This window comes from Mya arenaria, chromosome 15, assembly GCF_026914265.1.
Source record: "Mya arenaria isolate MELC-2E11 chromosome 15, ASM2691426v1".
Taxonomy (NCBI): Eukaryota; Metazoa; Mollusca; class Bivalvia; order Myida; family Myidae; genus Mya; species Mya arenaria.
The window spans coordinates 36727845-36751424 of record NC_069136.1 but is presented as its reverse complement, the minus strand read 5'-3'; the positions used below and the strand labels follow the sequence as shown (position 1 = coordinate 36751424).

General features: G+C 35.5%; 2 protein-coding genes across 6 annotated transcripts; one reads left to right on the top strand and one right to left on the bottom strand.

The window, feature by feature from the left end:
- Nucleotides 1–127: 127 nt before the first annotated feature.
- On the bottom strand, nucleotides 128–7477 carry LOC128219004 (cingulin-like). 4 transcript variants are annotated; one of them, XM_052926808.1, is made up of 6 exons: nucleotides 7406–7477; nucleotides 5931–6504; nucleotides 4753–4916; nucleotides 3940–4097; nucleotides 1386–1525; nucleotides 128–509 (listed from the first exon to the last, which is right to left on the bottom strand). In XM_052926808.1, the coding sequence occupies exons 2-6, from the start codon at nucleotides 6404–6406 to the stop codon at nucleotides 299–301; spliced, it is 1149 nt and encodes a 382-aa protein (XP_052782768.1). In that variant the 5' UTR covers nucleotides 6407–6504; nucleotides 7406–7477; the 3' UTR covers nucleotides 128–298. The 4 variants fall into 4 exon arrangements, with proteins under 4 accessions (XP_052782768.1, XP_052782769.1, XP_052782766.1 ...); XM_052926809.1 differs by having other exon boundaries at nucleotides 5931–6343; nucleotides 7384–7436; XM_052926806.1 differs by lacking the exon at nucleotides 7406–7477 and adding an exon at nucleotides 6544–7328 and having other exon boundaries at nucleotides 5931–6367.
- Nucleotides 6866–22688, top strand: LOC128219008 (uncharacterized). 2 transcript variants are annotated; one of them, XM_052926818.1, is made up of 5 exons: nucleotides 6866–6965; nucleotides 15557–16167; nucleotides 17405–17657; nucleotides 18108–18132; nucleotides 22335–22688. In XM_052926818.1, exons 2-5 carry the CDS (start codon nucleotides 15584–15586, stop codon nucleotides 22508–22510), a joined length of 1038 nt encoding a protein of 345 aa, XP_052782778.1. In that variant the 5' UTR covers nucleotides 6866–6965; nucleotides 15557–15583; the 3' UTR covers nucleotides 22511–22688. The 2 variants fall into 2 exon arrangements, with proteins under 2 accessions (XP_052782778.1, XP_052782779.1); XM_052926819.1 differs by lacking the exon at nucleotides 18108–18132.
- Nucleotides 22689–23580: the final 892 nt, after the last annotated feature.

Below are 23580 nucleotides of genomic sequence, written 5' to 3'. Positions count from 1 at the left end.
GAAGAATGTACGGTATTGTCACAAGTGCCAGGATGTTCTTAAGAATTAGGAAACGTTCTTTTTATATATGTTTTATTGTTCAAAATCCAATTATTATATTATAAACAAATTATGCGTTCGAGCTGACTTAAATTGTGAATAATTTTATTAACATCAAAATAGATCTTTATAGAGCGACGATTTCTTCTAAGAAAATCCTATGTTGACCCCACAATACGACAAGATTTAAAAACTATACAGTAAAATGCTTTTAAAAAACTACACGATTTAATTAAAATACAAACAAACTTGGTTTTGTTTATATAAAGGATTCTAAAGGCAGAGGGAATTGCCCGACCAGGGTTCTGGGCTGCAGTAGTGCTAGGGGCGTGGTTTGTGCAGATTGTATCATTTCCGGTGTTGATGGCGTAATCGGTGACGTCTCGATGGTCACCATGGTAATGAGTGGCTGGTTTTCTTCTTCATTGTTGTTTTCGTCGGCATCATCTTCAACGGGCGTAGGAGCAGTCCTAATAATGATATTACATGAGATAAATTCTGACTACGTTGCTGGGAATTTGCTGGATAAACTGTATAAAATGCACAAAGCAAACGCAAAAGATTGTTAATGATCAACATTATATTTTGTCCAACGAGAAGACAGTATTTCTTAAATTTCCCAATACAAGTATTTCAGTAAACCAGCAGTCAGCCGTTATTGATTGTTATCAGGCGAATCGCAATTTACATGTATAAACAATGAATGGCCAAGTTAATGGGTAGTTAACACAATATAATTATGTAGATCACATCAAACCATTTATCTTTGTAAGTACATACGAATGGTCGTTTACTGTACCATTACCTTGAGCACGAAGTTTTACTTGAATTTCTAGCACACACTTGAGCCCCTTTTTTAATTAACTGAAAGTCGAATGAGTTGATTGTAAATTTATATCAATTATATTCAATAGGGGATCAGTTTATCAAAACAGTCAAAAATCGCTATGTCGAACTCCGTTATTTCGATGTTCTTGTTATGTAGAACTCAGTTATCTCGCTCTGTGTTTATGCGAACATTTTCGAATGTATTGGGCTTTAGTAAGAGAATTTTTGTATATCGGTTATATTGAGTGTTCGTTATCTCGAAGCGTTTGCCGATACCCAAACGACTCCGGCACAAGGGGGTTTGACTGTAGTTTGTTTGACCTTATCCACTGTTTTCATAATTAATTAATTTAAGCCATGTAGCAGGGGTGTACACGTATTCCAAATCTGCAACGGTCGAAGTGAGGATTTTGAATCTGGGCTGCAAGATTGCGGCGAAACGTTAACAAATAGGGGTTTTAGCAGTTGTCTTTTCAAGTCTTTTAAAACACCAAGAGCGCTTCAAGCTGCAGACCTACCTCTTTCTGGGCGAATTCGGACGTGACGTAGGATATTTCATGACGTCATTCAGGAGGTCAAAGTGACGGTTTTTCTTCCTTGCGCGCGTGTACGCGTTCTTGACATTGTCCCGCTTCAGGCCATGTTGGTGCTCGAGTACCTGAAATAGTGTGCTTTCTTTTATAGAACATGTGTCAAGTGAACATAAAGTACCTGGAATAGTGTGCTTTCTTTTATAGAACATGTGTCAAGTGAACATAAAGTACCTGAAATAGTGTGCTTTCTTTTGTAGAACATGTGTCAAGTGAACATAAAGTACCTGGAATAGTGTGCTTTCTTTTGTAGAACATGTGTCAAGTGAACATAAAGTACCTGGAATAGTGTGCTTTCTTTTATAAAACATGTGTCAAGTGAACATAAAGTACCTGGAATAGTGTGCTTTCTTTTATAAAACATGTGTCAAGTGAACATAAAGTACCTGGAATAGTGTGATTTCTTTTATAAAACATGTGTCAAGTGAACATAAAGTACCTGAAATAGTGTGCTTTCTTTTATAAAACATGTGTCAAGTGAACATAAAGTACCTGAAATAGTGTGCTTTCTTTTATAAAACATGTGTCAAGTGAACATAAAGTACCTGAAATAGTGTGCTTTCTTTTATAGAACATGTGTCAAGTGAACATAAAGTACCTGGAATAGTGTGCTTTCTTTTATAGAACATGTGTCAAGTGAACATAAAGTACCTGGAATAGTGTGCTTTCTTTTATAGAACATGTGTCAAGTGAACATAAAGTACCTGGAATAGTGTGCTTTCTTTTATAGAACATGTGTCAAGTGAACATAAAGTACCTGGAATAGTGTGCTTTCTTTTATAGAACATGTGTCAAGTGAACATAAAGTACCTGGAATAGTGTGCTTTCTTTTATAGAACATGTGTCAAGTGAACATAAAGTACCTGGAATAGTGTGATTTCTTTTATAAAACATATGTCAAGTGAACATAAAGTACCTGGAATAGTGTGCTTTCTTTTATAAAACATGTGTCAAGTGAACATAAAGTACCTGGAATAGTGTGCTTTCTTTTATAGAACATGTGTCAAGTGAACATAAAGTACCTGGAATAGTGTGCTTTCTTTTATAGAACATGTGTCAAGTGAACATAAAGTACCTGAAATAGTGTGCTTTCTTTTATAGAACATGTGTCAAGTGAACATAAAGTACCTGGAATAGTGTGATTTCTTTTATAGAACTTATGTCAAGTGAACATAAAGTACCTGGAATAGTGTACTTTCTTTTATGGAACTTGTGTCAAGTGAACATAAAGTACCTGGAATAGTGTACTTTCTTTTATGGAACTTGTGTCAAGTGAACATAAAGTACCTGGAATAGTGTACTTTCTTTTATGGAACTTGTGTCAAGTGAACATAAAGTACCTGGAATAGTGTACTTTCTTTTATGGAACTTGTGTCAAGTGAACATAAAGTACTTGGAATAGTGTGGCTTTCTTTTATAGAACTTGTGTCAAGTGAACATGAATAATGGTTTGACATAAAACAGTGAAATATACCAGCACTTGTAGAATATGCTTCTACACGTGTTTTGCGATATTACCGCAGCCAAACACAAATGTGCCGATTATGTATCTCGCAATATCACGCCTCCAACATGAAAAGCGTATCGACATTTCGACTAAATTAAAAAAAAAGGTTACAGGAACGTTTCGAGGATTTGACGCCAGAGGGGTGTAACCAAGTGGCGCCGTAGCTTTTGACTTGCGCGCCTGCCTCGTAAGCGAAATTTGTTTGGTTATGAGTGTTGGCAGGACGGGTTCGGGTGCTCCCCCTAGACAATTAATGTATAACAATTTCAAGTCAAAGATGGTGATTTCGGGCCCTTTTTATTACTTTTTTTCTCCTATATAAATGTAAACGATTTTAGAATGGGTGGGGGACTCCTGGGGGCCGTTTCAATAAAGGATTTTAGTCGTAACTTCAATTATCTTAAACCTGTATAAAGATTAACAATACATGTACATCAATTATTTTTATTTACTCAATTTGGTGTTCATTTTCAATGCTGATTTGAGTTCAATTCACTCAAATATGTAATAAAATAATGAAACTATGACACTAAGATAATTACAATTTACGATAAAAATCTTTTATTGAAACGCACCCCTGGATCCGCTGGTCAAGTGTCCCAATTCAGTGATTTTGTTAGTGCAATTTACTTCCTTCTAAATGCTGTCCACCCCCCCCCCCCCCCCAAAAAAAAAAAAAAAAAAAAAAACATAAAAAAAATAAAAAAATATGATTTTTTGTTTTTAATTTGATAAATGCAGATTACATTAATGAATAAAAAGCAATGAATTTCTTGAAAAATAAACACAATCTTGTCTCAAACTCTTTCATGGCAAAATGTATACATACATGTACAAATGTGAAAACATGTATATTTGCCTTTATATTGGCTTTTTAGGTCTGATTTTGTATTTTCCCAACGTCGACTTTTTACCAATTTTCAAGACACAGGCGGTGAAAATAATGCCAAAAAAACCTCACTGCAAAATACGCACCCTGTTATATGCCAATAACTCGAAGTAGTTCAGAGCCTCAATCTTTTCTCGGACGGAGTTTAAAATCGCTTGGGCGTCTGCAACCGTCTTGGCTGCAGTATATCTCTTGTACAGACATGGTTCCTTCTTCTTCACTTCGGTTTCGTAGTTTTCGGGTACTACAATATAGGAAAGTCGTTTCTATTAGACCGTTGATGAATATTTATTTTTATATTCTTATGAAAAACACAGTTGAGCTGCAGTCGTGTAGCTACCTAACCGCAGAATACGCGTTGCCTGAGAAACTTGACAATGTACATGGCCTTGTTGGTTGACCAAAACTGCGACTTTCTTAAATGATTTGGATGCACAAAACACAAACAAAGTATCGGACGCAATTAAATGTTTGTCAGAGACCACCACGGTTAAATGGGATAACAAGTTTGGTTTCTTGAAAAAACAATTGAGATATAAAACACGTCTGCATCTAGCCAAAAGATAACCATTCTCGTTCACCAGAGTGATGATGCTATGCGTACCACAGATAAGATTTATCCCGATCGAGCCTCTGACGAATGAGAATGAAAGATAACATGTTGGCAACTCATTAAAGATGTTTTATACAGTTGGCTGCTGGTGTCCCATATGTCCACGTCAACATCTTGTATATATGCCAAAATGTTAATGTTTTAAAATATCAACATATATAATTCAGTATTTTTTTCAATATATTCTGTAACAAATTTTAGACAATTTTTGAAAACCATTATCCTCAAAATCTGAGGGATTTTTTTTTGCCCCAAAACTTATTATTAACAGAAGTTATTACACTACCTTGCGAGGCGAGAAATTTTAGTTCACATTTCTTATCCATGACCTCTTCATTAAGAGCACTTGTCTGTTGGCGCGTTCTGTTTACCATAGTTACGACCTCTTTGACCTCTTTTTCCAGGAGAATTACTTCGTCCTGACGACGCCTCAGCTTGTCACGCTGTCGTCTGCTCGACGAAAACATGTGCAAAGGTAAAATATATTCAAATTGGAGCGGTTTTAATAAAGATATGATTCGATTTTAGTCGTAAATAGAAATTATATTAATGCCAAAGTTTTATAATTTTGTTGCATATTTATTTGTATGAATTGAACTTTACCCAAAATTGAACACGGTGTTGAGGAACTGTTTTTTTATGCATTGTCATTTTTGAGTTTCCACAGATTTAAGATTATCGAAGTTACGGGTGAAATCTTGAAACGGCCACTGCTTTGCCGTACCCGAGGTAACGATTGTTTCAGCGTGCACACATTTAGGGAACTAGACAAGCTTTTCGAAGAACAAGTTGTCTAATAACCCCTTAGGAGCACATGTGGAGGCTTGTGGAAATCACGAGAAATCCGGATTGTTCCATATGACACGGCATTCCTAAAAACTCGGACGACTCCAGCAAGCTTCGAGATTTATGACACGGCTGTAGAATTGGAACGAGTTTTAACAATCGTAACAACCGGGTCATCTTTGGCAAGCTTTGTGATAGACTTTTGAACTCTTATTAAATACTCATGCAGAGTTAACATACAAAATGTAATAATAAAATGCAACCATATCTGCCGATGGTAAATGGTAATGGCCGAGGTGTTCCGTCGATGAGGACTGTTTCAACCTATAATACCACAATCAATCGTTGTATTTAAAAATACGCGTAAAAAATGTGCGTTTTCGTGTGTTCCCTTAACCAACCTAATCAAATTGAAAACGCCATACCATCAAAATTTACTTATTCAGCTGTTTGAACTAGGATTACGTATGCATTTTTAATGTGGAGCCGCTTAAATTAAGTTCAAACGAACAAAACTAATATGTATTCAATATCGTATGTAATAGAATTCGCATTCTAATACTAACTGAAGGCTTCCTCTCGAACACCCCCGAAAACTTTTCATTTGTTATATCTTGTAACATATGGGGGGGCGCTAAACTGGAATAAATACCACGGCGTTACTATACGTTTACTTACCTGAGGCGTCTAAGTTTTGCTTCCATCCATTTATGTCTGTTCCGGACTAAGAACTCTTCGAATTCGCTACTAGAAGTAACGTCTTCGTCATCACTATCATATTCGCATGTGTCTTTTGAGACTTCGTCAGGGTTTTCTTGAGGAGAACCTTCCAAACTGACTTCAGCATCCTTGATAAGAAAAGGAATAAATTCCGTCGTTAATTTTTTATGCCTACGTTGTGTCGCGTTTCTTCTGTGCTGCTTCTTTTCACTTTGAATTGAAACACTTGTGGTGGATTCATTAATCTCATTTGGCGTATTATCAATCGTGTTTGTTACAACTGCCTTTTCCTCTTCATGCTTTTGCAAAACGTTTTTTGAATTGTCCAAAGAATGTTGCTTTCGCCCAAGAAGTTTTCGCAGCAATGCCATCTGAATATGTTTTAAAATTTGGCTCTGGTGAAATGTGTATAAACAGAAAATCATGGAAAACATGCGTTTAATCTGATCATGGCATTAAAACGCAAGAACGTTGTGGACGTCATTTCATTCTGTGACGGCATTCGGACATGTTCGTATGTATATTTTTCCCGCTATAATTCCAAGTTAAGAGTATACACAATATAACTTACGTGGTAATTTTTATTAATGGATGGAACATTTGGGTATTCTGGGTTGCTAACATCACGGATAAAGGTCCGTGCTAACATGATACTTTGACAATCATCTTAACATTTTTTGTGGTCTGGTCATTTGAATGCGCGGAAAAATAATTAAACATCAAACGAAAACAATAACAGAAATAATAAGTGTTCCTTTGGAGTAAGTATACAGTATGAAGTATGTTTCTTTGCATTGCAATAGGAACACCGAGAAAAATAGAGTGTTCCCAAGTCCAAACTGTTCACTGCTCCGACACGAGTGGAAGATTCGGTGAACCTCAAATTAGTTGACCGAAGATGCAGAAGATGAACCAGAAATTCTGACCTGGCTGTTAAAAGTGTAATATCGCTAATTTGCAGATAAATACGTATGATAACCACGCATTAGTACGGTAAAATACTTATGTAATCAGAGCTGTTTTTAGAGTAATGGTTCATAGCCATTTTAGGTAATTTGAAACTATTTTTCGTCTTTTCAAAGCAGAAATTTCCCGCGAGAAGTGTCATGTGAGTTTTTCTCTCGAACATATAACCGAAATCTTGTTGCTTTTTAGGGTATGTTAATGAATTTACTTGCGTCTAAAGTTAACTTTCACGTTGGCTTATAAAGGCTAAATATTGAAATATTTTTTTGTCCGAATTAATTTATCCGAATATGCGTACATATTAAACTGTAAAACCAGGTCGGCCCAGTTGTCTATCCTAAATTATGATCGGACTTGCTTGAGGCCATCAGAATTATTAATGTCGTTCATCTTTGTCGTGATTTTTTTTTTTACTTTTATGTTATAAAAGGAAAGGCAATATTACTATATTATAGTATATTCCATACTTTTTTAGGAGTCTATCATGAACTATTTTAATGCAACGTTTATAAATACGTTGAAACTGTTGTCTATCACAGATTATTTAGCTTGACGAATAGGCTATTGAGCAAACAGATTTTAGGCTTAAAAGTATCACGTTTATGAAACTGTTGTCCGCATCTCAATAATATGTACCTTTTAATACGAAGTTGTTAGTGTCTATCAAAGAAATATTTTAATTGATATTTATGTATGCCATACAAAAATAACCCTATCATATACCATTTCTTTTATGGACATTTGAAGGTACATATTAACAAAATCAATTGATATATTTAAATTTTTGCATCAAATATGTTCTTTGATAATATAAAGAAAAGTACATTGATCAAACAAGTGTAAGTGAGAAAGAAAAAGAATTGGCTTCAATTGCCAATCAATAATTTCTGCTCACAGTCTGCAGTCTATCACAGATCAATGAGCAATTGCAATGACCAACAGTTAACACAAACGCTTCCGTGAAAGGGGGGATGGCACACCCGGCACATGCCCCATCACTAAAGTCTTCAAAGTTTGCATTCTATCTCAAAGGAGTGGAAATTAATAAACTACACCTTTCAAATGCCATCATGTGCAGGCGATGTGAACTCATAAAAACAACAAATTCAAACAGCGCAACTTCCTTTGATTATGTCCTCTTGATGTTTCTTCATCCGTATATAAACAACAGTTTCCACGTCTTCCAACAATTTCCAATACTGGTGAAAATGTATCCATCATCCGTGTGATATTTGTTGAAAACAAGAAAAGCATACATGCCATAAAACTGAGAAAAAAGTTGATTTTCTCCAGTCTTGTAGCAGAACGCAATCCTTGAACATGTGCAAGATATGCCATGAAGTCAATATCCCCACTACTTGAAGGCCACCGATGTGTTATGTTCACTTGTATGTCTTTCTGATTTCTTCACAAATTGCTTACGTCTAGCGGACCCTTGGGGGGAGGGGTACGCCCCTTAGGTATGTCCTCTCTTGGGGAGCGGAGTACGCCCCTTAGGTATGCCCTTTCTTGGGGAGCGGAGTACGCCCCTTAGGTATGCCCTTTCTTGGGGAGTGGAGTACGCCCTTTAGGTATGCCCTCTCTAACGTCTATTCCTGAACTCTCCCCTGCTTTTAAGATAAACTTTCATAACCAATATCACTTATTACCTTATTATTATAATAAAATTCATTAAACTTATCTTGAAGCCATGTGATGGCAGATAAACAATGGTTAAAGTTAAATGAACAGTAATGTTCATTTCTATTTTTTTATTGATAAGATTAATCCCAGTATGAAAGATTCATTTTATATTAGAAAGTAAATAAAATATATATGTTTAGGAAAGACAATTAAGAAAATCATGTTTTATGATAGACAATATTTTTTATGTAAATGATACATAAGAAAAAATATTCTTATTGTCTATCATGAAATATATATTTCTTATTGTCTATCATGAAAAATATTTCTTACTGTCTATCAAGAATTGTTCTTATTATTGCCTATCATGAAATATTTTTCTAACTGTCTATCATAAATATTATCATATTTTATGATAGACAATAAGAATTTTTTTTTTAATAATTCTTATTGTCTATCATGAAAAATATTTCTTACTGTCTATCATGAATTATTTTTATTATTGTCTATCATGAAATATTTTTCTGTCTATCATAAATTTTAATACATATATTTAAATTAAAATATTTCTTATTGTCTATCATGATTTTTTTTCTTACTGTCTATCAGGAATTATTTTCATTATTATCTATCATGAAATATTTTTCTTACTGTCTATCATAAATTTTAATAAATATATTTTATGATAGACAATACGAAAACAAATTATACATAATTACAGTAAAGCAAAAAACATGATTGACTGTAAGAAACTTACTACTTGTGTTTTCATGTAATTATAGGACAAATAAGAAAAATATAAATAATTCTTATTGTCTATCATAAATTAAAAAAAACATATTTTACGATAGATAATAAGAAAAAATCTGGATAAACAGCTAAAGTTCAACATTTCAAGAATAATATTTAACGATAGACAAGAGGAACTGCGTTGATCATGAATGATAGATAATATGACAAATAAGACCACTTTTTTATGCTTCAACTACAAAATTTTCATAATTTGTTTTCAAAATGTGTTTCTCCTTTGTTGACTTTCGTCTATAAACTCGAAGTTAGAGCAATATTAAAACCATTACCAAGATTTCCAATTCCTTTAGGCGAAGACCATGACACAAAACGAGTTGTCGTTTCAATTTCATGTGTTCGAATCGCATCCAGAGCCTCCAATAAACTTTTTTGCATGGTCGCCGCCATGTTGTATCACCTAAAACGACCAATTTACGGTAGTCGAGCTACTTTACATTACTTTACAGTATATTAATAATTGTGATGCCCAATAAGAGGTCGTATAATAATCTGTGATAGACAATAGCATCGACGGTAAAACCATCGTTTTTTTATGGAAGATGGATAATTTGCAGGAACAAATGAATATATTGGAATGGTTCATTCTTGATAAATTCTGCCCATAACATTTAATTTTGTGCATGTTGAAATAGTTTGTTGTAACAGTATGGCATTGTTGTTGTTGTTGTTTGTCGAATTATGACGTCGTCGTCGCCTATGGTCTCGATGTACTTTATCGAATATTTTTGCCGATATCATCTTTGTGCTTTATTCTATGTACTTGTACTCTTGTTACGTTTTTTTTTTTGGGCTCATCGAATTTTGGAAAGTTGTGTTTTTTAAAAAGGAATTATTTTTTGTTATTTTTTATAAAATTAAATATTTATAGCCTGTTTGTTTCTGACAGATATAAGCTTAATGAATCCATCAGTTCTTCTTTCGCTCACGTATTCGTTATTTCTTCTATTTCACCTGCTAATAACCCCAACGTAATTGCTGCATTGGGTATGCAATATCTGTATAGTATTTGCATAGTTCTTTCTTCCAGTCCTCTTCTAGCTTCATCATACTTTTTACAGTAGAATAAGAAGTGGTCTACGGTTTCAGGAACTTGGCAGACACTGCAACAGTTGTCTGTTTGGTCTGGTGTCTGTTTTGCCCAGTGATCTTTAAGCCGGGTGTGACCAATTAGGAGTTGGTTGATTTGGCTGAAACTTTTTCTTTTCTTTTCACCAACGCAGTTTCTTACCCCGGGTGTGACAAAGATGTCATGTATGGCGGAAGACCTCTCAGAGTTACGGTATTGTGATGACCATTTTTCATTAATTGCTTTTCTTTTCATCATTTGCATGACTTCACCTGCATCTTTCTTTTCATCATCGAATTCTGCTTCATCAAATTCTGCTGCCTTCTTAGCCCCTTTTTTTGCCTGCTCGTCAGCCAGCTCATTTCCCTCTATGTTTTTATGGCCAGGTATCCAGTGCACATGGAGTGTATTACCATTGTCCTCTAAACTTGTTACAGATGTTTTAATGTTAAAAACGGTTTCAATTTTGTTCTTGGGAATCTCTCTTGAAAATGCTGTTGATATTGCTCCCTGGCAGTCTGTGAATATGTGAATGTTTTTTCTTTTTTTCTTTGTGGTGTTGTAGCTGTTAGGAAGTCCAGTGAAAGTTCAATACCCACCATTTCGCCAGAAAAGTTATTTCCAAGTTTTGACACGCCCTTATTTAACAAAACTGGATTTGTCTTGTATCCTTCAAGATAGATGGCAGCACCCGCACCGGTAGGGCCTGGGTTACCCAGTGAAGAGCCGTCTGTAAACACTAGGATGTCTCCTCCAGATGTAGCATCTAGTATGTGTGCTATATTTGCTGTCTGGGTTTCCTTATCCACAGTGAATTGTTCGAAGTTAACCTTTTCGCGTGTCCTAGAAAGACCAATGTACTTCACGTTGTACTCAAATTCCTTCTCTATATTTTCTAGCTTGATTTTGTCTTTGAGTTCTCTGTAGCGGCACATTAGAAGCGCAAATGTTGTAGGTTTCCCTCTAAAACTTGACCTATTTGACATCCACTTGTTAAAGTCTGCTTTCAGTGGATCTTCATCTCTTTTGGCTACAATTCTGACCAGTTCCTCTGCTTGTCTCAACTTAATGTGAATGTTCATTGGTAGGGTATTTGTTAATAGTTCCAATGATTCTGTGCTTGTACTTGGTAAACATCCACTAGCTTTTAACATGGCGCTGCGTTGGACCGGTTCAAATGCGCGTATGCATTGGTCAGTTTGAGTGACCAGTACAGGTAAGCCAAAGTCCAAAATTGGCAAGACCAAGGCTTTGTAGAGTTTCATATATGTAGTCTGTGTGCAACCTCTGTATTTACTTGTGAAACAATCAAGTCCTTTTAATGCCCTGTAGCCAGCCATTGACTTCTCATGAATGTGGGTGTTGAATGACAAGTTGTTGTCTATGGTTACCCCTAGCAATTTTTGGTTTTGAACCAGCTCAATGGGAATATTATTGTAAACCAACTTCTTAAAGGGTTCAATGTCAGTTTTGAATAGGATTGCCTTAGTTTTTTCAGAGGCTATGCTCATGTTCCATTGATCACACCATATATTAATCTTATGAAGATCTTCATTTGTTTTTTCAATGGCGTTTTCAATTGACTTGTCACTGTTCCATATGCTGGCATCATCTGCAAATTCTGTATGATGTCCGGTCACTCCGTCCATGCTGTCCCTTGTGTAGAGGTTGCAGAGTGTTGGGCTCAGAACAGACCCCTGTGGAATGCCTACTTTAGAAATGATTAACGGAGACTTGTGGTCATTTACCTTTAGGTAGTATTTTCTGTCGGTTATGAACTCCTTCAAGTATATCCAAAGTCTTCCACGAATGTTGCTGTTGAATGCCTTTTGGAGTAGACCAGCCCTCCAAACTCTTTCAAAGCATGATTCATAGTCCATGATGACTAATGCTGATTTTTCACCCTTATTGTTGTTTTCCTGTATGCTTTGTACAATACGTAGTAGGGATTGCGTACAAGACTTATTTTTCCTATATGCATTCTGATATTTTGACACTGCGTCGTCGTCGCCTATGGTCTCGATGTCCTTTATCAAATATTTTTCCTTATGTCATTTATGTACATTATTCTATGTACTTGTACTATTCTATGTACTTGTACTTTTGTTTTGAATTTTGGAAAGTTGTGTTTTCTCAAAAAAAATTTTAAAAAATTATAACCTGTTTTTTTCCGACAGATATTAACTCATCAGTTCTTCTTTCACACACTTTGTTATAATTTTTAGCTCTACTGGCCAAAGGCCAGAAGAGCTTATGCGATGGTAATGTGTACGTAGTATGTGTATCCGTGCGTCCGTGCGTCTGTAAACAATTGCTTGTGAACACGATACAGTGTTCAGTTTTGATTTTATCTTGATGAAACTTGTACAGTATCTAGATATCCATTAGAGCTTGGTTCCTTTCGAAAACCAGCCAGATCCGCCCATGCATGCCTAGATTATGGCCCTTGATAGTATAAAAAAATGCTATTGTGTAAACAATTGGTTGTGAACACGATACAGTGTTCAGTTTTGATTGTATCTCGATGAAACTTGTACAGTATCTAGATATCCATTAGAGCTCGGTTCCTTTCGAAAACCAGCCAGATGTGCCCATGAATGCCTAGATTATGCATGCCTAGATCATTGCCCTTGATAGTATAAAAAAATGCTAATGTGTAAACAATTGGTTGTGAACACGATACAGAGTTCAGTTTTGATTGTATCTTGATGAAACTTGTACAGTATCTAGATATCCATAAGAGCTCGGTTCCTTTTGAAAACCAGCCAGATCCGCCCATGAATGCCTAGATTATGGGCCATGAAAGTTTTAAAGAAATGCTCTCTATTTTTAGCCAGGTCTGCATGAGCGAATTCTATTTTTAGCCAAGTTTACATGTACATGTAAATTCAAGTCTAGAGTTAAGGGAGACCATTTGCAAGTCTAGGATTTTGAGAGACAATTTGCTTTTTGCTTTTGCAGTTGATTTTGTGAATTACTCTACCTTGTTCTTGTTGAAAGCCCAAAGGCCATTTTTTAGCTTTAAGTTCTGTAGTTTGCGCATTCATCTTAACAAAATTGGTTGTGAATGTTTAAGTTATGCACCTGGTGTCATTACTGGCCACACCCAGGGTTCACAGGTTTGGTAAACATAAATCTGGAAAGGTTTGAAAATCTTTTTGTGTGTTCGTGCATCCATCTCAGCACAATTGATTGTGAATGTTTGTTCAAATTGATCAATGTTGTCCTAGGATGCCCTTGACTTTGACCTTTTGACCAACTTTTTTTAACTTTTAAAACTACAGAAAATTTTACTATGAGTACAGTTTTGAAAGCATTTTTTTTTTTGGTCAGATGACTTTTACTTGGCACATATTAAAATAGTTCATGCAACTAATCTGCTTACAATACTTTCTGGGCTCAGATGTTGAACGTGCTACGTTTTCAAGTAACCCAAACACAAAACATAAACTATATGTCTGTTGCCTTTTACCCATACATACATGCTCTAGATTGATATGACCACAAAAGCCATGCCAGTAGAGCATAGGTCCTTTTGGGCCTCTTGTTCTAATATTTCGCCCGCTAGTAACCCCAACATTATTGCTGTATGAGGTATACAATGTCTGTATTGTATTTGCTATGTTCTTTCTTCCAGTCTGCTTCTAGGTTCGTTGTAATTTTTACAGTAGAATATGAAGTGGTGTACCGTTTCAGGAACTTGGCAGGCACTGCAACTGTTGTCAGTTTTGTCCAGTGATCTTTTATTAGCTGAGTGTGACCGCTAAGAAGTTGGTTAATTTGGCTGAAACTTTTTCTTTACTTTTCACCAACGCAGTTTCTGACCCTGGGTATCGCAAAGATACATGTATGGCGGAAGACCTCTCAGAGTTATGGTATTGTGCTAACCATTTTTCATCAATGGCTTTTCTTTTCATCATTTGTATGACTTCACTGGCATCTTTCTTTTCGTCATTGCATTCTCCTTCATAATTTTTCTGCCTTCTTAGCTCCTTTTTTTGCCTGCTCGCCGGTTAGCTCATTTCCCTGTATGTTTTATGGCCAGGTATCGAGTGCACTAGAATTGTACTGCCATTGTCCTCCAAACTTGTTACAGTTCTATATTTTTATGTTAATAACGGTTTCAATTTTATTCTTAGGGATCTCTGTGGAAAACGATGTGTATTTGCTTGCTTTGTGGTGTTGTAGTTGTTAGGAAGTCTAGTGCTAGCTAGTTCTATACCCACCATTTCTCCAGAAAAGTTATTGCTTTGTTTTGACACGCCCTTGTTCAACAAAGCTGTGTTTGTCTTGTAGCCTTCAAGAAAGATGGCAGCACCCAGACTGGTAGGGCTTGGGTTACACAGTGAAGAGCAGTTTGTGAACACAAGGATGTCTTTATTTTGGTGGTGATGGTTGTGGTGGTTGTTCAATGTTGTTGTTATGGTATAGCAAATAATGGCATAGTTGTCACCTATGGTCTCGCTATGCTGTTGTCTTCAATGTGCATCATTGTCTTGGTGCTATTTTCTCTGTGTTCTTAATCTCTTGTTTTGTTCTGACAATGGGACGTTGTTGCCTATGATCACCTTGTAATCTATACACATTGTTATCATCTTGATCTAATTTCCAAACAAACTTATTTTTTCCTTCGCTTTCCTGTCAAAGATGATTGCAATTTTTTTGACAAATTTATTCTGTAATCATTGCTCGGTGCAATTTCTGAATGTACTTTTACTTGCTTAAATGAATGTCTCTTGAATGTCTGTTTCGATCCGAGGTACTTGGTTAGTTCATAGTTATGCCCCTTTAACTTGAAATAATACTAGGTTTATGTCTTGTGCAGACAATAATATAAGTACTGTACTTTTATTCAATCATATTGAAACTTGTTAGCAGAAAGTTGAGGCAAAATGACTCAGTCATGGGAGGAAATACCCAAGAGTTATTCCCCCGTTACATTTACAGTAGTAGGTTAATGTCTGGTTCGGATTACAACTCTTTTTCTTTATTTACATAACAATTGAAGGCCTAATATTTGCCACAATGGGAAAGCAATTTCATATTATGACTTTTATATGAGAGTTTGATAAATATTTGAACTTATCATGATAATTAATTGTCATTATTGTTATTTCAGGTGTTCAGAAATTAACGCACACTGTGAATGATGCGTTATCAGTTAAAAGTGCCGTCTTCATACAGAAGTCTCCTTCGAGGATGTCTTATGATCATTATAATAATCTTCGTCATCGAATCACTTATCATCAACACAGTGCTCTTGTATTATATATGGAGTGCAATTGCAATTCTAAGTGATTTTTCTACCTCAGGGAGAACGTTAATAGACACACTTGCAACTTACAAAACATTCCAAAACATAGTTTTCTCAGGAAAGGATCAAGGATTTAGAAAGTTTATTGACAATACCATTGGAAGATTATATATTGAAAACGATATCACTGCATACTGTATGTCAGATGAACTGTACAAAGAAAAAAGAATTGAGCATTTACCAGTGACAATCAGTAGAATTGGATTTGATGTGTCCAGTTCAGGTGAAGTTATGGCTATTTTGCGGCAAATGCAGAGTCAGAAATCCAAACCTTGGGCCAGGCTTGTGGTTGATATCGGGGCCAATGATGGCCTTATGTCCAGTAACTCTTTCAATTTTATACAAATGGGCTGGAGTGCAATACTTGTAGAACCTCAGAATTCCCAGCTGGATTTAGCAAGGAGAAACCATATCGGGTATGTACTATTGTCATCAATGTTCGCTATATGGCTTTCATGTGCACATTGTACTTTGCAACGACTGATCCAAAAATTGATTGAATATTGTCAATGAAGCTGTTGACAATATTGAATCAATTTTTAGTTCAGTCACTGTCTGTTTTTGAAGAAAAAGTGGAGATTCGAAGATCAGCGAAGGTATTCTCATGAGCTTGGTGTTGTTGTGCTTTAAGTTTGGCCTTAAATTCAAAACTGTTAAAGACATTGTTTTAAATGTTGCAAAGTACCTAGCAATATGCACAGGTACAGCAAGGCCTATTACTCTAGCCAGGGTTCCCGCTGGCGATCGCCATTGTCGCCATTTGCGACAAAATCGCAAAAGTGGCGACAACTTTTAAATTTGGCGAATTTACGGAGACAACGATTTTTTGGAAAATATGCAAATTTCGTAATGAAGTTTACGCGCTAAAAATAGATTTGCTTTCGGTTTTGTCGCAATTTGTAATTGCTATAAATGCAGCATTTTAGGAGGTTAAAAAGAGTCAAAAAGATTAACAGAAGTCATTGAGTATGCCTGCAAATAAATAGAACTACATCCCATTTGATAAGGCTCCCAATAAGTTGGCTCAAGTAAAGAGTAGACACTATTTTATTAGGACAGTATGGCCTTAGTTTGACAATGTATATTTCTTTGAGTTTCCATTTAGTTTAAATTTATCTCATAATTGCATAATTATATTCTTTAATTATATGACACTATTGTATGCAGGCATTAGACTGAAATCAACAAATTGATGTATATGTCACAATTTTTGCATTATTATTTTTTTTTAAAATTTATATACTTGTCCATATATTTTGTCAAAAGAAGAACAATTTGCTAATATCTTGTGCTTCATGTACAACAATATTATATTATGTTCTGCACGACAATGTGCTAATTAAATGCAATTTAAGGCTCTTAAAATGCTGAAACCCCATGAGCTTCAAGGGGGCTTTGCAAAGCCCCCTTTGACCCCCACAAGGGCGCTACCCTGGACCCGTAAGGGGGCCTTTTGCGGCCCGCTTAACCCCCCGAGAAAAAGTGGCGACAACTTTTTAGAACCCAGGGGGAAACCTGCTAGCTAAGCCCCCCCCCCAACAAAAACCCACCACTGCTTTATCATATAAATAAATAAATAGAAAGTGATGAGACATGTGAAACAAGTCAGAATTTCAAAATAAAATATTCCAATCATGTTTGTTATTATTCCAGATTGACTAACCAGCACCAAGACCAGCGTGTCCAGTACGTTCAGGCTGTGATAAGTGACCATGATGGTCAAGAAAGACTCTATTTATCCCCAGATATAGTTGCCATGGAAAGCAGGGTTGTATCGAATGAACTCCTAAATGATCATTCCATCATCACAGTGACAAGCTTGTCAGTGAAGACGTTTGCCTTGAAATATAAAGTGCCGAAGTATTTTGGAATCTTATCCATTGATACGGAAGGAATGGACGCAAAGGTAAATATATACCTGAAACAACTCATTAAAATAAATTAATCATGGTAGTATTTTGTCACCTTAATCAAGTCAGATCTTGTCCGAGTGTGAAATAGGAGGAGATTTCAAGGTCATCTTTGATTGTGATAGCCTAGTTGTCCTCGTTGGCATCAGTATTGTTTTCCGTATGGTGGCGGGGCCCTTTGTCAGTTTGATAAGGGAAAAATAGCCTCGTTTTGGCAAAAAAAGGAAAATAATACTATCTTGATTTGTAAAATGTTCAACTTGTTTTCAAACCTTTTCCTTCAACATACCTGTGGAAATTTTCCATAAATGAACTATATCCCAACAATTGCTAAATGTAAAAAAGGTCAATGCTCCTTAAAAAAAAGGGGGAGGATTTATTTTACCTGGTAAGCGGAAAGATATATACCTTCAGTAAGAATTTTACACTTTGTTTTGTTTGCTCAGCTCGATGTCATTTTCGCACGCTCAGGTAAGAATTTCACACCTTGATTTGTTTGCTTGGCTTCATTTAGCACAAGGCGCTCAGACATAGCGGAAGTTCAGAAAAAGTGATGGTGATGTATTTTGACTTGTACACTACTGAATTTAACATCAGATTTGTAAACAAATGTTTATTTGACAATATCACTGATGAAATGCAATTTCTATTAAACAAAATAAATTGTTCTTACTTTCAAGCGGTGTTTGACAATTGATAAAGATTAAATTAAAGATTAAAGATTTTCACATATTGATGTAAAAAGTGACAGACTGACCCCATTACAAATTCAGTCGAACTGTGTCAAAATTTACCATTCAGGGCTGTCTGACTGACAGTTTTCGCAATGTCTGGGCGCCAATTGATTAGATTTGCTTGATTGGTATATAAATTATTATCAATTTTAAATGGTTTAACAGTTTGAGCAAACATGCCATCACTTTAATTCTGTCTTTAATTGGCACAGGTACAGACATCAAAATTATGTCAGTACATGTATAATCTCAATGCATTTTGAAAAGGCGTCATTCACATATATTACTCTGAATGTTTCTCCAAATGAAAGAATTCATACAAAGGTCAAATGCTGAGCAATCTAGAGATTGACAAGGTTCAAAGGTTCAAACTAAGCTATGGTTGTAAATGTGTTACTCACTGTGTAAAGATTGCTTGTTTATTGTTTTCGCATAGATTTGTTTATATGTTTATTTTTATTGCATCAATTAATGAAAACAATCAAATGCTATTTTCATAGTATTTAATACATCACGTTGTGAACTGTAGGATTAGTACAGTAGCTATGTCCAATAAATACTCCTTTCTTACGGAGAGAATGTAGCAATTAACAAATGCTTTAAACAAAACTTATTTCAACGTATCAAAAAACATTAATACACATTCAATAAGCAATCGGGCTTGGCTTGAATGATATTCTTGAGGCTCAGAAGTATTTTGGCTGGTTCCTTCGAATATCCAGCCAACAGTTTTGACTAGTTATTTAATTTTTCAAAAAAATCACTTTAGAAAGTGGTGTGAAACCTGCAGTGAAAATTCACAGCACATGGTTGAAGGCATTCTTGCCTCGTTTTTGTGTGGAAATTTCCGCTTAGCAATGCTAGCTATTTTTAACCACCAATAACAAAAAAAAGCTTAGCAGGGGCATTCAATATTTAGATATGTGAGAATAGGCTGACAAAAGTATCTGAAAACTTGCACTGGTGCAAAGCATAATTTTCAGGGATCCAACTGGTTTTGAGTATGAACCAAGTGACTTTTAGATTACGGGACGAGTTAGGCCTAAAAAAAAATACATTTGGTTCGGGTTACCCAGACTTCCCGAAAGTTGAAAAAAAGTGGCAGACATTTGGTCTGACAAGACATAAAAATCTGTCAGACCGAAAGAAAATCTGTCAGACCGAAACAAGAGGAACAAAAACGAAGTAATAACATTGCTTTATTCATCAATAGCAGCTTACTTCTAAATTAAGGCTTTATTGTATGTCTCTTATGAAAATCATCAGTCTGTTAAAATTCAAAAGTTCATCTGGATATTCAAAACACTCCTCATCAATAACGGGGTTAAAGTCCTGTTTGTCAGGAAGAGTGTTAAATCTCAATTTCAAGAGCTTGATGTAAGGACTTTCAAGCACATGATTTACAGAATCCTGTGTTATCTCAGTATCAGACACATGTGAAAATTCTGAGGCAAGGTCTTTTATATCCTGCTGGAATCCCTGCTCAAAAACGCTAGAGACATTTTCAGTGTTGGACAAGGTGACAACTTCCTGTGATGCCAATGGTTCTGGTGTAGTCTGTGCGATTATATGGGCAGGCACATCTACTGATGATCTAGACTCTGCCTAAAAGTACAAAATTTATCATGGTCAGTGGATGTACAAATAAACTTTTATCAACCTTTTTTTCACAACTAAAATGCCTTTTACAACATGCCAAATATTTTATAACTGTGGTGAATTTTGATTAATCTTTGATAGCTTATATTATGGATTTGTTTTTTGTACAGAATAAATAATTTTTTAAATTTAAAAAGGTAGAGCTATTTTTTAAAGATAGAAGTAACAATTGCCTACCAGCAATGTGTCCATAGCTTTCTGTGGATGGAATGTTATATTTCTGGAGGTTTGAGTTTTACCATCATCATCGCAGGTTATTTATTACTTGCTTTTCTTTGTCAATAACGAGTCATTTCCTTTTTCTTTGCAATTTCACAAAAGAATTCTTTCATGACATTTCGTTTTATACTCATTTTCCTTTCAGAGCATTCATCGATTGATAATATTCTCTTTATTTACCTAGCATTCGTAAAATCTTAGAGAAGCCATGATGGATGCGCAAATGACTGACAGTATGTAACATGCGCGACCATTGGTTATTCTTAGGGAACTGTGCCGAAAGCGACTAATGAAAACACATGTAACGTTTCCTTTGGCGCTCATGCTAAAATCCGGTTACCGGGATTTTATGCTAAAACCCGGTCACCGGGAATGAAAAATAGCCGGACAGTCGGACCGATATTTGTTCAGAAATCGCCGGACCTGATCAAAATTTGCCGGACATGTCCGTCGGACCGACGGCTTTCGGGAAGTCTGGTTACCCGACCCTACCTACGGAATAGGCGCCGACCCTACCGTTTTTATAGTCAGTTTGATTTTTTTTTGAAAAACTTCAAAAAAAATAAATAAATTGTTTTTTGTTTTTAAATATGGAGTTTAAAACCTTAAATGTTTATACAGGAGTTAACTTTAACACCATTCTCCAATGATGAAAATGACATTCTTATATAAAGCCTAATAAAAAAAAAATAAAAAAAAAATAAAAAGCCTACCTACCCTACCTATTTTTGAAAAGGATGTAACCCTAACCAAACAATTTTTTTTTAGGCCTTAGTACAAGTGTTATAAAGTTGACTAGAATTATATTTATAGGAAAGGAACAAAGAATAACTTTACGAAAATTGAAAACAGCTACCTTAATTACCTTCAATACCTTTAATTTAAATTAAATTCTCGATGCCAAGTATATATAGTGTTGTCGGTTGACTCAAAACAGGCTAAATTTAGAAATGTAGGCAGTGTGTATTATGCTTGTTAGGCAGGGTTTATAGTGAAAATTAGATTAAAAAGATAACTTCGGAAATAATCTCGCTGATAAGCAAAATCTAAAAAATATGCATGGTTGGTAGTGTAATTCAGTATGAAGTATATTTCTGATGTGACAGTCATGTCATCTATACATTAAGATATGTTACATTATAATGCTGCATGGGCAAATTTTGGATGTGGTGTATTTTTTGGACGCGTTTATATGGTAATTGATAACATTGATTTTTTTTTAATAAATCCCATTTGAAGTTTCTGTTGAATGATGATGAAGCTTATATTATTCACATAAGATATCAATGTATGAACTTAATACAACCTTATTCATTTAGCAATATTATGTTGCAATGATATAAGAATTAAAGGCAAATAAAAGATATATGGTGTTTTTCCAAAAAAAGAATTGACTGGTGCATAACATAGGGTAGGTGGAGGTGTTAGTAGTTTATACTCCGGGTCCCGGCATTATCACATTGAAGGGTCCCAGAGTGACAGTTCAAACCACCGCACACCTATCCTGGGAGGTTAACCAGTACTAGGTGCATTCACCTCTGCAAGGAACTGACAACTTCTGTACATGCCAGTGGCAGTGGTACAGTGCGAATGGTCGTAGAAAGAATTTCATAATCAATCACAGCATAAGTGACCTGCTCCGTCCGGGAATCAAAACAGGATTGTCCGATTCACAGTCCAACGCTCTACCGATGGAGCTAACCGGGCGGACAAAGGACTTGCTCCCCGATGGGGAATCGAACCCCAGTCTCCGGGTGACAGGCTGGGATACTTACCACCTATACATTAGGTAGGTGGGTGTGATAGCTTATTTATACTCACATTCAGACAAGGCCCATTCCGCAAGTGCTCTGGTAAGATTGTTTGTCATTTGAGGCTGTGGAGCATAGTGCACAAAAGAATGTTACGCTGGTTAGAGCTAACCTGGTTCTTTAACCTGCACCATTGTATAGCACTGTCACACAAGACATTACACATAACATGTTATATGTATTGATTTTTAATATGTGTATAAATTTAGGCTTAAACCCTACTAGAAGTGTCTTTTTACGTATGTTTTAGATTCTACACCAGTGGATACAACTTGGATACAGGCCGATGTACATTGTAGTGGAGTATCTGCACCAGAAGGAGCAGGACATGACGACAAGTTTACTGATGGAAGAAGGGTATTCATATCTCATGAAGAAAGGATACAATTTCATATTTCAATACAACATAGATCTTATGCAAGGTGATGAAACCTGATAAAAACTTGAACTATAACAGGTTGTTTAGAAGATGCACATTTCACGTTTGAAGGAAGGATGGGAGCCGAAATTCTCAGGAACTATGTAGTAAGTGGGTTAAGTTGTACGCTATCAGTGATTTTTTTTGGTGCAATTTACTGCCTTCTAAAGGCTGTTTCCCCTTGTGAAAAATGTCCATTTTCCCCAAAATTTTATATTTTCCCCCAATTTGATTAATGTAGATTACATTAATGAATAAAACCCCCAATGAATTTCTTGAAATATAAACAAAATCTTGACAATACTTACTTTTTCACAGCATAATGTATGCATAAAAAGTTAGAACATGTATATATAAACCATTATATTAGCTATTTTGGCCTGATTTTGTATTTTTCCCAAAGTCAACTTTTTTTTCCCAATTTTCAAGGCACAGGCGGTAAAAATAATTCCAAAACAAATCACTGGCTATCATGGATGATAAAAATGAGGATTAATCTCGAAATCAGGATTCAAAACTACAATTCTTGACGGTCATATATTTGCTCTTTTGCTAGACATGTACATTTACAATAAAAAGAAGCAACTTGTAATGGACATTGATGGGTCTAAAATGAATTCCAAAGAGATCTTATTTGCTTTGGGCAAGAATCCAGCTTATTCAAACTAAATTCAGCTTTTTCAGAATTGGGATTTTTATATCTATTGTCATCCCTGATATTACACATGAAGACCCTCTATTAGAATATTACCTTGTATGTCATGTTGATTTTAGATTTCAATGCAAGCTAGGTTTTGAGGAAATTGACATGGTGCTAAATCAGATTTAAACTGCCCTCGATAATCCCTTACTGGTTCCAAGTCTACATGCATTTGTTTGTCCACATGTGACATGCAAATCTCCCCATTGGTTTAAAAGTAATGATAATTAATAACAGCATGTCCATTGCTACTTGTCGAGGTTGTTAATCTAAGAATTTCAATTTATCCATTGGATAACAGGGCCATGTGGTATTGTTTACTTAAACATAAAAATAATACTATTTGTCAAATTATTCAAGCTACCTCAGTATTATAAC